Source organism: Calliopsis andreniformis, unplaced genomic scaffold, assembly GCF_051401765.1.
Source record: "Calliopsis andreniformis isolate RMS-2024a unplaced genomic scaffold, iyCalAndr_principal scaffold0022, whole genome shotgun sequence".
NCBI lineage: Eukaryota > Metazoa > Arthropoda > Insecta > Hymenoptera > Andrenidae > Calliopsis > Calliopsis andreniformis.
In genome coordinates this window covers 1,136,049-1,152,646 of record NW_027480432.1, presented here as the reverse complement: position 1 = coordinate 1,152,646, position 16,598 = coordinate 1,136,049, and the positions used below count along the sequence as shown (strand labels likewise).

Here is a 16,598-nt window from a genome sequence, read left to right as displayed (position 1 = left end):
ATTCCAGTTTAATAATGACATCAAGCATCAAGAAATTAAATTATTTTCAACACTCTGATCGTCTTTATGTCGAGAGAAAAAAAATCAAGATATCGAACAGAGTATATTGCGTTAGGTTTCTTTGCGAAACAGAAGAAAAGTTTCTATCGATAGTTTATCATTAGAAAATTAGAAATTGAAACACATGTTTGAAGATCTCGATGATCGATGTGTTTCCAAGAGGAATTATAGCTATAATGCTATGCTAGAAGAATTAAGATGCAAAAGGCAAAGAGCACAACAGGCAAGTTAGAGCAATTACTACTATCTACAATACAATTTTTAAAGGAGAAATAGTAACTATTTTTTATGAGAACGTGGCATTTGAATTAGTTTTCAAAGTAGGACGGAGGAAAGGAGCATTACTTGCAAATTTCACACGTTGCATCTTATATTCATCTAACAATGCCTGAGAGTAGGAAGCACCTTCTCTATTACATTTAACAGAACTATTATCCTAATTCCCATGTTCCTAATTTAAAGATCTGCTCTTTGCGTTAACGAGAAAGTATTACGAGATATATACATATTCGTGTAGCGCACAATACGACATCCATTTATTTAATTGTTTATATAGACATATATACGCGCACAAAACGAATTGCGTTTAATCATTCTATCTCTGAATGTATTATTTATATTTGTTATCGCCTATTGTCGTTCATTAAGGTTTAAAATAGAAACACTTGCTGTGGCGCACATTGTTATACTTTCAATTAAAAACAAAAAAAACAGTACGCCTCTTAGTTAAGAAAATATAATTCTGTCATCGTGACTCGTTATTCGTCATTGCTGACATCGTTAGTCACTGAAAAATTATGTAACTATCGCGAGAAATGAAACAAATAGCTACTTCTTAAAGCAGACTCGAATGCGCAGCCATATCTTTCACTGTAACATAACACGATCACCGATCGATGGTGTAATTATCATAAATATGAAAAGAGAAGGATAAAAAACGTGAAATTTTTCTAATTACTTCGTATTTTTATCTATCAGCATCTTTATACTGATCCGTGTCATGAAAGAAATAGATGTGTATTACGAGTCTCTCTGATACGTTCATGTGTGTCTTAACGGTGAATCCTGGTAACGAGAATCGACCAAAAAAAAAGAACCTATGAACCTATTTTTGTTACACGTGTATGATACACGTTATACATGTATGATATACGTCTAGCATCGTGATAAAAAAAAACTGAGACAAGAAAAGGAAGAGGTTTGAAACTGATTCGAACGTTGTGCGAACAAGTGCGTATGCTAGTCACTTTTTACGGCCCCGCGGTTTGTCGTCGTGTCGTGTCTCTTTCGCGACGATCGCGAGACCGGTCAGATGTAATTTTTATTACTACGAGAACTATACGACTATATTTACCATGCGACTGAGAACTCAATTATATAAACGATAAGCTTCCTAAATAATATCACAATCACGGGGGAAAGGAAGATGAGACTAGTGTATGAGAATAGAGCAAAGTAGAGACAGATTTTTTTTGTTTGTCTTTTCTCTCTGGATGCCATCATCGTTAATACGTAAAGAATTCGTTCTCGTTGGTTCCTGTCTTTTTATTAAGAAATATATACTTTATAGAATACGCTTTTAATCACCTACATTTATTCGTCGAAGAAATGCAGCGAGTAATATATTTTAACGAAATCGTGCCATGTTCTTTTCTTGTTGATTTTTCTGTTACTCTTTCCTTTAATCGCTCTTTAATTCAGCGAAGCTTCAATCGTGGTTCTTAGTCTTCCACCATGTCTCCAGGCTGTGATATTATTTTCGGCGAAATTATTTCATTCCTTTCACGTAGATCTATTGTATACAAACAAAATGTCTCTCACTATGGCAGCTTCCAACAATAAATTGGATAATACCGCGGGACGGACAAGCGTTCCCAGAGATGCATTGACCGAACTTTTATCGACTGTTGATTGCATCGTCAAGGGCGATTAGGAGTTCTGATCAGCGCGAGTGACTCGATTGTTTGATGTCGAATATAGAGAAAATCCAAGCAATTAAGAAAAGAGAGATATACAGTGAAATACATATAAATATATACATATATCTATATAAACACATACACACCACACACGCATACACACAGAAACACAGACCTACATGTAAATGTATAGCGGAAGACTATTCTCGCGCACCGAATTGAAAATTATATTTAGACGACCGGAGTACTTATCTGTGCGGAGCCAACATTCGATAAATTAAATGTAAACGCTTTAAAGTAGAGAATCGACCCAATTCAAATTACTGTATGTATCTCTAAACCAGTGTGTGGTTGTCTCCTACGTGTTGCGTGTTGCCCTTCGTGTGTGTGACGACCGAGCCACTGTAATTTATTACTTGATTTGCATGCGAGCTATCGTCAGGATTTTCATCTGAACGGTTGCACGTTTTTGTGTCGTTGTCGTCGTTGTCATATTGAAAGTAATTTACGTGGTGAATTGAAATCGACGGAGCCGCGTTAATCAAGTTCTCGCGATAATGAATCTCATTTGGTGAAACCGCGGTACACTTGAGATTCGCGCCATAGGGATTCCTTTCCTCATTCGCTTCCGAACGGGAAACGCGGTCTTGTGTGCGTTTGAAGAGTGCCAGGTTAGTTCAAACCCACGCGATCGCGGCCGTATTCGTCTTTCGCCAATCTAGTCCAAAGCGAAGAACACTTCTGGCCAGGCAAAGGAAGTGTATCGAGTTAGATTGATGGGTTGCGCGGCTGATCATCTGCTTTTCAAACGTAGACTAGCATCTAAGTTCCATTCACTGATCGATCACTGATTTTAGATAGTTAAGATCGTCTATAATTAATACGAAAGGTGCCAGAGTCTTGTTCATGCTCAGACAAGATTTCTAAGATCAACGCGTCAAAGTTCACCGTTGAAACTCATCGTGTTTCTCATATGCAATTTTCTTTTTCTGCATCTATCAACTATCGACTTCCGTTCCACAAATGCCCGCGGCATTCGCGACGCCTGTCTAAGTGTAACAGTCTTATAGCATCGGACCAATATCTTGCAAAAGAGCAGAATGGAGCTTGCGACTATTTTCCTTATGCTTTTCTCTCTCTCTCTCTCTCTCTCTCTCTCTCTCTCTCTCTCTCTCTCTCTCTCTCTCTCTCTTCACACACAGACATACACTCTATTGTTGTTTCTAATCGTGTATTTAAGAAATCATGCGAAGTCTAAATGTATCGAAGTGCACGATCGTATGTAAAGTAATAAGTAAACACGTCAACTCTCTATCATCTCGACTATTCCCGTAATTAAGCGACGATAACTCGCCCTCGACATCGTTTACGTGGCTGTAGTCGAAACGAGAGATCTTAATCGCTTAAGACACTCCGCCACTACTCTCTATTATTATATCTTTCTTATAAAGCATGTTATGTAAACACTGATATCCAAGGATAATGTTACATACACAACTTTCTCACTACATATTTTATTATGCAGTACGATCTGTACAGTGATCAACTGACATAAATGGGTATAGCTCAGATTGGACAGTAAAGGTAGCCATGAGTGACTAATAAAATCTCTCGGGTCGACTACACATAAAAACTTTATATCAAATGTCTAGCCTAAAGGTGCAGATAAAAATGGGTAATAAAAGACCCGAGGGAGAGAATCTCCCCGAACTTCTGACGCGTTAAACAAAGCAATACGAGCATATTCAGCTCGATTGCGTATCGACAATCGTTCGATGTCATCGCATGAAAGTCTACAACACGATACAATAGTCACGGATATTTTATGCGTTCGCCACTTGATTATCGTACTCGTATTTCTGTTCACCGGAAACGTTTGTTGTGACTCTTTTGATTAACTGACGCGTGTCAACGATCGATCCACAGCTCGCTCGATCGTTCGATCCGATTCTTTTTGCTTAATCTGACAGCGATGGTGTAACGTGACGTTCTAGCAGGATTAAAAAATGAGTGTACCGCACGTAGGCCAGAGGAATTAACGATATTTCATATTGAAACTAAAACAAGCGAACGATTCCTGTTAGATCTATCGAGTCGAAGTACAATGTGCAATCTGTAAAAGACGATCTTTGTTTGTTCCTAAAATGAAACGGAGAACGATTCACCGCGCGAGTTCTCTGAAAGAGAAGAAAAGGCCATCGTCTAAAAATGAAATCGGCTAAATATGAGAAAGACTGGTTTAGATACGTAGCTTTCAATTAACGCATAAAATATCGTTCGTCTTTTGCCGACAAATATCGACTTGTAAAAGAATGTGTGCGTGAAACAGATGTTCCAAGCGCTTCGTTGACCGTCTTTATTAATGGAATTGCAAACTCGTAGAACAGAGGTGTCTACGGGCAAAAACGCGATATTATAATTCGATGACTCACTATATGTAAGAATAACTCGAATTATTGAAACACTATCAGGGTATCGAGACGTTATTAACGTGGACACTTTGGAACCAACATCTTGGTTGAAAGAAGTAGAACTCATGAGAAACATGGAATCACGAAATCATTCCGGGCGGCTTCGAGTATTTACCATTATTCTAGTGGTATGAAACCTTCTGCCTAGGATTGTAATTCGTTTTTTTTTTTGCATGTAGTAAATTATTTGGGTATTCTGTGTGTTTTGCGAAAGGAATTGCTAGATGAACAGAATTATCTCATGGCTAGAACGGTAAAAGATAGAAAATTATAATTTTAGTAACATATAAAAGGTGTTTGAAAACACGTAATTGTTTCCTTCGACGGTTGAATCGCGTGTTTTAAAACATCCTACTTATTTGTACTGTCTGTTTTGTGCGTCTATCAACTGAGACAGTCGTGCTTTTGCGATTGCAATTGCAATTAATAATATCGAGATTGTCAGAGTTCTGTTCCTGTTATGTTTGTTGATGCTCAAGCCGCATCGTTTTGCACGCTGAGCGAGCTGGTGATATCGCTTCGGTGCGCGGTCCACGAGAGATGTATTGTACGTTTTAAGCTGGATAGATTTTATACACGTATACGCTTGCGTAAGAATGTCTCTCTCGAGTTACACAAAAGTGTTGTAAACTACAAAGAAACAAGCAAACAAGAATAGTAATTATGGTATAACGTACTTAACGTTCTTTCGTTTCACAATGTGTTGTAGCGTAAACCAGACGTGCACATACGTATATATACATATAGATTATATTATATATACACAGAATTATATATTAGATATGTCGATATAACATAAATGTCAAGACTCGTTTCCAGCTGGTCTGATCGGGTATTACTTTAATAATTATAAATTGTGTTAACCTGGCAGCGATGCGATTGCGATGAACGTATAGAAGGAGGCGCGTGCAATCACATAGTTCATTGTACAGCGTACACTGTCATATCAACGACAGTTTAGTGATCTGTAGTCCATTGGCAATGAAAACGGTAAAAGAAAATGTGTACTATTTGATGACTTCTATTGTTCGATTAATAGCGATAATTATGTATAGATTCAACATTCAGTTATCTCGATTGGCATGTGAGGCGCTCTTTTTCTACATGATTATAAAGTTGGAATTTCATTGTTACAATGTATGAATTGTTCTTTCATAAAGTACAAATAGGGAAGAGAATGCAGGCTTAATCGGCTTCTCTACTAGTTTTTTCGTATTTATGTTGATCGAGAAACAACTATAAGGCACACACATAGGCACACGCGATTAAATACAATAAATACCAATGGTAGTTAACTCACTCATTTCTAATCCAAGTTAATGAACATCAACTTCTGTTTTTCATTTAAATTTGTCGCGCGAGTCGGTGGAGTCGATGGCATTTAATGTGATTGTACTGAGAAGCAAAATTTCAGATACATACAGTGAAAACCATTGTGGTGTGCTTAGTCGTACTCGATTAGACGATGATACGTAGCCACATGCTTCTTATACAGCATCACTGCCGGATTAAGTAGTGGCGTTCTTATCTTTTCGATAAAAGCTGTATCTAATTTAAAATATCAAATCTATACTTTTAGTTGACTGTACAAATTTATTGACTATGTTTATGAAACAGTCACTACTCCTACATCTTGCTCTCGTATACCTACTCAAATTGCTCACAATGGTACAGGTGTCATACAGAATGACAAATATTTGCCGCCTACCATTGTGATAAAATGTTACTTGTCTGTTTATTTACCCGAGACGAGTTCGTATTCGAGAAGCGAGAAACATTAGACGTACAGTGTACTATGGATAGATAGTATAATGAAAATTAATATATAATAAATGAATGGACCTGTACACATATGTACTTCGTTAATTCTAATATCTCCATTACTATACTCCATTCTACTGCGACTTCTAGATTTTACAAATCCTTCTAAAAAAATTTCCTCGATCTATTTTTTTATGTTAACAAAATGTCATTTATTTACAATTAATGCACATCACGGATTACAATTTCATTTTATTTGCATGATGATTGGACAACATTAAAAATGTTAAAGCCTAAACATTTCATATTTCCAATTTATTAATGCCCAACTTATTAATGTAGGACCTACATGAAATCCTAATACTATTTCTGGTTTCTAGAGCAATTCTTAAAGTTGTACACTTACATATGATATAATAATGTTGCATTAAAAGAAGAAACTATAATGCTAAATAATTACATACATTTTGCACTACTGTTGGTATTGAGAATTTACGTGATAGTTCTTCTTTATCAGTCTTAAAAATTGAAACAACTTTTATCACACGTGCTACAGTTTATAGGTTAGTTAATTCACAAGAGAATGTAGAAACTGTAGCACAGTCAAATAAATATCATTAACACGATAAATGGAAGCTTTTATTCAACTTTTTATTACAATTCAAAACTGCAGAAAAATCTTTGTTATAGTTTTTAGAAATATTCGAAAGGTTCGTTTGAAATGAACTACTTGCTTTAACTTATATCGCATTGTATGCACTTTGTTATCCATCAGTTATCCATCTTACATATTGCATTTCAATGCACAACGACGAAATTCAAAATGTTGTGATGTTGAGGGCAGTTAAGGGACTTTAAAAAACTGTTGTTTTAAATGTATCAATAGGATCTGTAGTTACTGAATTGAATAGGTGTACTATATTTCCTTAAAAAATGCGGAGCAATTCTTTGGGACGTAGGTCGTCCACAAATCCTGTAAGGATATCTATGTTCGAAAGGGAAGATAGAAGTGTAACACGGATTGACTCGAGGAAAACACAAACGCTAAAATCAAAGCATTCAGTTTCTACAGCCGATAGTTCTCACATACCTAGATCACGTCTTCCAATCTCTGCAAATGATAGAGCAAGCAGGGGAGCAACTCTAAAGGCAACAGGTAACATATTATCATTTTACATATGCAACATAAATCAATTAACTTTGGAAATATTTGTGATAATTATCATTATTTTTATAGGCAGAACTCCTCTTCGACATGGATCAACAACTCCTAGGACACCTAGTACAAATGCTAGCAAACATTCTGCTCTTCTTACAGTTGGAAGTTCTAACAGAATTCATACAGCACTTCCAACAGGACCTAGATCTTTATCAGCAGATCGTGCTAGTAGCCTTAGCACAAAAGGTTCCAGGAAAGATACAAGACCTCTAACAGATAAAATGTTTCAAGCCCATATGTTGACTACAATAGATAATTATTTTTCTATGAACCAACTTTCTTTTATGCTTAATAGCAATGGTAGTTTGAAACCAGTTACACTAAAAATGTTTGTAGAAGTATCTGCTCATTTAGTAAAAATGTTGGATATTAAACAAGTTCTTACAGTATCAAATTACGTTGAGGAATTACCAAAAATTGCAAAAAAACTTCATTACCCTGGTGTTATTACAAAATCATGGTTAAAGACTGCTAATGCTACATTGTCTTGGCCCAATGTTCTGGGCTGGATTTGTTGGTTAGTAGAAATCTGTAAAGTAAGAGAAATAGCTCTTCAAAAATATAATTTAAATAATTTACCTTTTGTGGGTGATGATACGGCATCCAAAAGTAATAAGAATGCCTTTTTCTCAATGCTTGACTTTTATAATGCCTGGAATGAAGAAAAACTTGAGGAGGAAGCAGCAATGGTTGAAAAATATTTACAAGAAATTGAAGCTGAACAAGGAGTCAATGAAGAAGATTTGAACAATGTACTTTTCGAGATAGAAGAAGAAACAGCTAAGCTGCAGGCAGCTGAAGAAAATGGGAATAAAACTGATGAAGAAGTAAAACACTTACAAGAAGTATTATTATCTTTACAAAATAAAGAAACAATGCAACTAAGTGATTTAACTGCTAAAGAGGAGTACATTAAAACAATTAATCTTGAAACAGACAAAATAAATACTGAATGTAATGTTCTGTGTGAACAAATTCATTTACAGAATGTACAACAGAATGAGATACTCTCAGTTATTAAAGAACAACCAATGTCTACAACAGAACGAGATAAAATAGTAGGGAAATGTACAGAAATTGAAAATTATATTATTCAATTTGATGAACATTTACAAGAGATACGAAAAGAATTGTACAATATGGACATGAAACTATCAAGTGTACATAATAATTTAAATAAAAAAATTCTAGCATATAATAAAGAAATAATTATGCATCTTAATGGTGATATGGGAGTAAATGTAGAGGAACTAAAAATGCCAGACACATGTCTGTTAGATCCTCAAATTATGGAGGTACTAAATGCAAAAGCAGATTTAATGAATGAGCTTAAGGATACAATAAAAAAACAACTAATCGAAAAAGAACGTTCGGTAGAATTAAAATCTAATGAATTAGAACATTTTCAGGAACGAATGAAGGTTTTAGAAGATGAAAGTAGCGATGTCGCTAATAAGATTCAAGAGAAGAAACGTGTTATAAATAAAATTAAAACTGACGTTAAAAATGAGGAGGCAAAATTAAAGGAACAGATTAGAATTTTGCAGAATGATATTATAGAGATTCAGGATCAGATGCCAGATAAACAAAAATTAGCGACAGAATTAGAAGAAGCGGAGGATAAATTAGCTGCCGTTCATAGAAGAAGGACATACATAAAAGAATCTGCTAAAGTATTTTTTGATCAATTTTATGAAATTTTAGGCGAGCACAGGAATGAACTTTATAATACATTAATGAAGCATTCAAAGTAATATAATATAATTTGTATATAACTGTATAAATTGTAATATGTATTAAATTGTATAAAAGTATCAAATTGCAATATAAGTATTTGTACTTGGTAAGATTACAAAAAAAAAAGCAGATAAATAAAAGATATATGATATATTTTTAAAATATTGCAATGTGTTAAGACTTTTATAAAAATAAAATATTGTGAAAGTAGTATTTTTAATCATACAATTTTTTGCTTTGTAAATGTAAAAGGGAACACAAATTTTTGTCTGGTCAATATTGGTCAATATAGTAGGTTGCGCTCTTTTGAATCGTAACACGGAAGTTCCTAGCAAAAATTTAGTGTCACTTTCGAGCGCACATTTATATAAATTTAGTCTTTATTTTATATAAGAAATAAAATAAAGGCAAAATGTTAAATTTCAGACTAACTTCAAAAGCAAAGCATATTAAGTAAATGCTGTATTATAATAAACAATTTTAAAACCTAATGAGACACATTATATGTATACTTGTTTATTCAATTTACGAAACTACATTTTTCCATGCATTACTTCGATAAAATGATTAGTTTAAATTATTTAACCATACAAGATGGTACATGCATAATAAGCGCCAGGATGAGTACTATACTGGCAAACACAACAACACATTGTGGTAAGTTTCTTTTAGGTACGATGAACGTGAATTCGGCGATGTATCAGGTTAGACAGACTAGAATTACACTTGTCAGGAATTAGTCGATGTATTAAGACATAATTGTAATATTATAATACTATGCTTTTTCTATCTTTTTAGCATAATGAGCAGTAAAGTAAACGCTGCATGTAAAACTGTAGTCACAAGGCCTGAAAAAAATATTGTGGAAAGCAAACAACCTTTGGTAACTTAAATGCAAATTTGTCTAATTATTAATAAACATATTATGATATAGTATTAAATCTGTAATTGATTTGCAGTGTATTTCAGGAGCACCTTCAGAGGGGCTTGTTTTATTTGATAATTGTAACACTGTGATAGAAGTTACTGTGAAAACTAACGGACGTAAACGTACATCAACAATGGTCAGCAGTAGTCCTACTAGTCATAAAGGAGTGGAAGAGAAAAGAAAACCTGGTAGCAGTGGCGATTCTCATCCAAACTGGGGCAGAAAGCTAAGAGAACAAAATAGAGCTGTTATAAGACAAGGCTTGCAACAATTTAGTGGACGAATTCCATGTTCGAAATCAACTAAACATGGGAATGAAGATAAAGAAACAAAGAAACATTCAACAAGCCATCAAAAACATGAAGTCAATACAAATGTAAATATTTTTTGTTATAGTTACAAAAAATTCATAGGGAATTAGATCAGAAATATTTTTTTTTATCAAATTTAGCATAAACATTTAGTTGAGATTCCAGTGAAACAATCAGCTTCACAAAAAAAAATAGAAGAGCACATGAAAGTTACACCACGTGCTGCAAATCCATCAAGTACATCATTACCAAGTTCTGTGGAATCTATTACAGTCTTTGATAAAGCTACTCAATGCGGTGGAATATTTGACTGTTCTGATGATAGATTTGGTGCACTTAATCCAGTTCGAACATTAAACTTTTTAATGAAAGAATTAGAACACTTAATCAAAGATGAGAAGGCCAGTAAAATTTTTGCTGATATGGAACAATTGTTATTTAGAATACCTATGGAATCAGGAAAAACACCTATTGTGGTATGTTCATTCATAGTTGTAAATGATATTAATATTTAAGATATCTAACAAGATATTATTTGTGGTAGGACTTGGAAGCTATGGCACTTCGAACAAAATTAGAAGCCAGTACAATTCAGTTAGAGGAAACAAGTAGAAAAATGAATACTATGTATGAAATATTACGCGAAGAACGAGATTCTTTACAGAGGTATGATTTTGATAGATCTACTATAAATGTCTACAATATATTTACATATTTTTAATTTTAAATTAGAGAAGTTCATAAACAAGTTTTATTGCTAAATGAAGCCCAGGGAAGACAGTCAGACTTTGAAACAACTATAAAAACATTAAAGCAGGAATTGGAAGAAGTGACAAAAACGATTCAAGCTCGAGATAAGATTATAAATGAATTAAGGGAAAACAGTAAAACTCATGAATTTTCTCAAAAAGTTATATCAGACTTGAGAGCAAATCTTGTTGAACAAACAGAACTGGCAAGACAGAGACATTTGGAAGTACAATACTTAACTCTAGAAAAAGACAAACTTTCTGTTTTATGTTCATACAAAGATTCGTTATTGGTCGAACTTCGGAATGCAATCAAGTTAGTTGAGCTATGATTAAATTTAAGCTTATTAAATACTCTCCAATAATTATCGAGTTATTTCACATTACAGGGAGTTGCAAAATCAAATTGCAGATCAATTGAGCAGTTTAAATATTTACGTTCAAGAAGAAAGTTCCAATCCCCAAATGTCTTTAATCCAAGGAGGACGTGCATGTTCATCACCAACTTCTACATCTTCTCGCGACTCTAATATGCCTACTTCTTGGCACGATATATCGGACGTTTCTCTGTCTACGGCAGATCATCGTAATCCTTCCAAAATAAAAAATGTACAAAGATTTTTGCATAAGGATGATAAAATACCAACTTGTTCGGAAACTCATATTGAGAATTCAGAAAAAAAACGAACAAAGAATATTAAGGAATTTCAAGCTAAAGATTCCGCCAATTTAGAATTTATTAGTTTACCGGGAGGAGAATCTTCGCATACACTTGTACCTTCTTGCAAAGATCTTGGTTGCACAGAAATTAACCAATCAGGTAATCATATTTTTCGTATACATATTATAAATATTGTAAGAAATTGAAACATGTTATTCTGTTTTCAGTAACTAAAGGACAAGAAGAGCAAATAACGTACAGTACTAAAAAGCTCGATAATTTGCGCAATTCCAAGAGTGTTAGTAAAATGTCATTATCAGAACCTTTGAAATTGACTTCCGAGAGTACTCACGAGAAAGACGTATGTGCAAAACACTCGTTTATAGCTCGAAAGTCCTCAGAACTACACAAAAAACAAAGTCTTGAAAAAAAATTTAGTGTGACCGGAAGTACATCTAATGTTTTAAAAAATAACTTGTCTAACAATCTAATAGGTTCTAATATTACGGAACAGTTCCAGAATATGTTCCATGATATTAGACTTCAAAGTAGAATGCCAGTCAATGTACCAAGTCCGCCACGGAATTATCCTCAACCTGATTGGAGCGATAGTACTCTACCTAGTATTAGTACAGCATCTGAGTTAAATGTGTTGCAATCAAATGACACTTAAAAGTGAACTAGTATTTCATATGAGACAATACGATGTATCGACGTCCAATGAAACTATTTTTTATTCGTAAATTCAGTTTTAACTAATATAAAAATTAAATTATATTTTTGTATGATCTCAATGATTCAACAATGTGTGTACACAGTATAAATTTTATCGATTTTTGACATAAAATATACTTTTCTATTGGTATACGTACATTATAAATATATATATATATATATATATTTGCATTTGATATGTAAATCTAGGTGACATTTATACACAAGAATATATAATTTAAGAGATTATTGTTTACAAATATATATATATATTGTATTATTATTTGACAGAAATATAGAGCCATGTGTACACAAAGTGTTACACGTATCAATTGTACATAAACTAAGCTACCAGAATTGTGTGGAACACATTGGTGTTAATACCAAAGTATTGTATGAAATGAAATATGTCAATCATACGTACATGTACAACGACGCATCCGATGCATGTTGGTGCCTGGAACAATGTAAGACTGGACATTCCTGAAAAGAAGTTTCTAATTTAATTGATAATTTTGATAAATAAAAAATAATGTAGTTGTCTTTAATAAACAACGCTTGTGTTATTTTTACTATCCCTAAGACATTAAGTTCATACAAAGAAGTCCCAAGGAGGCGACATAAATATGACATGAAAAACCAGGTGTATATATATATATATTTTTTATCACATATGTATATATACAAGTAAAGTATAATACCTATATTTTGTGTCTTAATAGGATTAAAAGGGAACATTTTAGTACACGTAAAACATTCATCAATTTTGCATAAAGACGTCTTGAAATACATATACATGTTTCCCAGTAAGCGTGTACATGTGTACTCTCTCTCATACACACACACATATACACTTTCCCTCTCTTTGCGTAAAATTCAATTTTTGTGATTATTTTTTGTCTAGCGACCGAGAAACGTTCATTCGCTAATAACTATCATATAATACGAACACAGTCCTCATATTCGATGCGCATAAAATAAGTAATGTTAACTTTGAGACGAAAAAGACTGTCTTCGCATTTATGGTTTCGATGAAAATTGCGATAAAACGTGAAATATTAAAAACCTTTATTGAAGCGCGTGCATCCTTCACGAAGGAATCTTCCTCGACTTCAATTTTGATTGGATTCTCACTATTCACTGTACTTTTTATTTGATAGTCGCGAAAAATGGTAAATTCGAACGAGACATTTCGGTTCGCGCGCGTTTACTCGTCTCCGATCCTAACGGACTCAAAAATACGTTAATTCGAAAATGATGAGAAACAGTAGCGCCCTCGCGGAAGGTTCCTTCGACTTTCACGCGATATATTGAAAGATTATAAAGTTCCCTTGTTGGATACGTATACTTTCACGTACAGGTCAGTACGATTTTTCCTTACAACGTACTCGAGGTGCCTTAAAAACGTAAATTATTCGATCTCGTAATGATTCTCGATGGTTTTCTTAAATGTAACATTAGAAACGTTTTATACTAAACTCATAATACAAAAGTTTTTTTATCCTATGAAGAAGATAGAGATCGAAGATCGATATCAGCGACAATCATCTATGGAAAACGATACGCGTAAAACAGATCTCGATATCTATCGAAAGTTTCCTAACGATTGAAGTGTATAGAACAAACGAACATTTTTGTGGTTGCCGTGATTCGAAAATTTTCGTTGACGTACATAAATACTCACGTTCGTATATATTTCATTATTTGTCGTACGAAATTACCAATAATTTCGGTAATAATCTACGATAGATCGCGAATCACAAATCGTTTCGTTATTTTACGTATTGTTATATCGTAACGGCTTTGAGGTATTACGTACGTTCGTGATTTAAGAAAATCGGCGTTTTTTGAACATTATTCGAATCTTTTCATATACAGGTTGTTTCAAGATCTTCCTATCACGTAGTGTCAAAATACTGTTCAAAGAGTTACGGTAAAGGAAAAGGACAAGAACTCTGCTCTCACAATTTGTCATAACCCTTTAACGAATTATTCGTTAGCTATTTTTGGTTATGGAAAACACGGACAAAACTTTGCTAGGAAATTTTAAAACACCCTGTATATTCTTCAATTCTTACCCGATATTAGTAACGAAATTTTCGTTATCCATTTCGCGTTGATGATCCTCGAAAGAGATCATATAATTGCGTAATCAATAACGATAGCCAATAAAACGTATTTTAAGGTTGTTCAAACCGAAATTCTGAAAACGTGATTTACGTTTTCTAATTGGCTATCGATTTCGTTACATCCGAAGGTTGTCATACATGCTGTTCGCGTTTGAAATTTTGGCGCGTGATCGGCTCTAATGAAAATGATGCTTTTTCGAACGCACAATTGGCAACGCGCGCTTCCCATCCGTCATGTTCGAACTCGTCTAGCGTCTGTTAAAATTCGTTAAATAGTTAGAAATCGGTTGTGTCATCGCGATAAAACGAGTCCTATCGATGCAACGTGTTTATAAAAGTGCAGTTACAAGTGTGAAAGTACATTCCAAGGATAAAGGATTACAAAGGGAAGGAGAACAGAGGATACACCATCGCAGAACCGATCACGCGGCTTCGGGATTTTGGTTACCATTCTTAATAGTCACGGACAGCGAAGAGTAAGTGAACATAAAAATCGATCGAAAATCGAAATCAAAATGGTACTAACAGCATATAGAAAACCTTCTCCTGACTTGTGAATGTACACTCGTGTCGAATGTTCCATGTGTGAATGCGAATATGTGTGTCAAATGTGTATATATACATATAGCTATTTTAGATACATATGTACATTTTTCCTTATGAATTTAACAGATCAGTATTCGGGACTTGTGTTTTTGGTACCGATCGGTTTCTTTGCTTTTGATTTGAATCGAAAATCATGCGAGTAGTCGGAAACGCGTAGTTCAGGTTAACGGTAGAACGAAAGTATCGTACGATAGATGGAGCAGTAACGTTAGTGCTCGGACCATCTTGAGACGCTCGACTCGGGCTTTTCTTCTCCTGCCATCTTTGGCCGTTTTACCTAACCATGTCGGTGCTGAGGTATCGACACGTGCGCATCGCATGTACGAAAATCGTTCAAAATATATTGTTAACTGCACTCATTCAACGCCCATAGACGTTCACTGTCCTATAAGCACTTACGGCACCGACAAGGTTAAGCTCGAATCGCGTTAATTCTTTTTCATCGCACAAACGGTCGACGTTGCACAAATACAATCTATCACTAGCGCAGACTGTCACATAACTATAATTAGACGATCGTCGAGTAGAAATCGTAAATCTTGCGGAGCGTCGATTAAAATGAACCCTAGCCGACTTCGTTCGTAAATATCCTACTTAAATAGTCTCACCTATTACGAATACGCTCGAATATAGCTCAGATATTCGGAAGTGTTAGTGGGCTGTTGTAAAAATAAAAGTTTCAACATTTTTTATCTTGAGGTTGCGTATGGAAGGACATGTTCTTTTATTGTTTATTGTACGTTAATATACTGCTTTGTTCGGTGTAAAAATATAAAGCATTTCGATTACAGACTTCGTATGTATCGGGTGTTGCCATTGTTACCGAGTTAATCGGCAGTTATTACGATAATCTCTTTCTCGTCGTATCTTCCTTGATGCAGGGTTGCACGAATGATTCATTGAAATATAAAATGGGGGGAGGAGGGAACGATGGGAGTGGAAGGGAAAGAGAAGCACAGGATACAAACTCTGTCACGTTACTGCGTTTCTTGATGCAACGGAAAACTGAAACTCCTAATTAATCTTTAATACGAAGTCTTTCAAAGTACAAGAGTCTTTCTTTGCCTCGTTGGCAACTCGCTGCCCGTTGAGCGATGTTACCAATTTACCGAAAAGAAACGACAACGAAAGATCCTTGTAACTCGATGTCCCTGCTTCGGTTTAAAGGTTGTCGCAACAGCTTCATGCCTCTTAAATCCGTTCGTTCGTGGCAAACGTTGAACAAAATCGCGCGTGCGAAGGGAAGAAAGGATAGGGCCGTAATCGAGATAGCATCGTGTGTCGCACGAAATTACTCGGTCAGTTAGAGGGTAATTGTATCGCGGGAAAATAT

The 16,598-nt window shown here is 34.7% G+C and overlaps 2 protein-coding genes and 1 long non-coding RNA gene across 4 annotated transcripts in view; all 3 read left to right on the top strand.

The window, feature by feature from the left end:
• The first annotated feature begins 6,737 nt into the window (after positions 1-6,737).
• Ndc80 (kinetochore protein Ndc80) lies at positions 6,738-9,319 on the top strand. Its single transcript, XM_076391240.1, has 2 exons — positions 6,738-7,367; positions 7,449-9,319. The coding sequence occupies exons 1-2, from the start codon at positions 7,145-7,147 to the stop codon at positions 9,182-9,184; spliced, it is 1,959 nt and encodes a 652-aa protein (XP_076247355.1). The 5' UTR covers positions 6,738-7,144; the 3' UTR covers positions 9,185-9,319.
• A 118-nt stretch (positions 9,320-9,437) lies between these two features.
• On the top strand, positions 9,438-12,904 carry LOC143187406 (uncharacterized). Of its 2 annotated transcripts, none has more exons than XM_076391640.1 (8): positions 9,438-9,824; positions 9,966-10,050; positions 10,127-10,471; positions 10,565-10,882; positions 10,951-11,072; positions 11,139-11,471; positions 11,545-11,975; positions 12,044-12,904. In XM_076391640.1, exons 1-8 carry the CDS (start codon positions 9,769-9,771, stop codon positions 12,487-12,489), a joined length of 2,136 nt encoding a protein of 711 aa, XP_076247755.1. In that variant the 5' UTR covers positions 9,438-9,768; the 3' UTR covers positions 12,490-12,904. The 2 variants fall into 2 exon arrangements, with proteins under 2 accessions (XP_076247755.1, XP_076247754.1); XM_076391639.1 differs by having other exon boundaries at positions 10,547-10,882.
• Positions 12,905-14,823: 1,919 nt separating this feature from the next.
• Positions 14,824-16,598, top strand: part of LOC143187408 (uncharacterized) — a 90,636-nt gene continuing 88,861 nt past the window's right edge. Inside the window, exon 1 of the long non-coding RNA XR_013003200.1 lies at positions 14,824-15,135. This is a non-coding gene — a long non-coding RNA (uncharacterized LOC143187408). The remainder of the gene's footprint in view (positions 15,136-16,598) is intronic.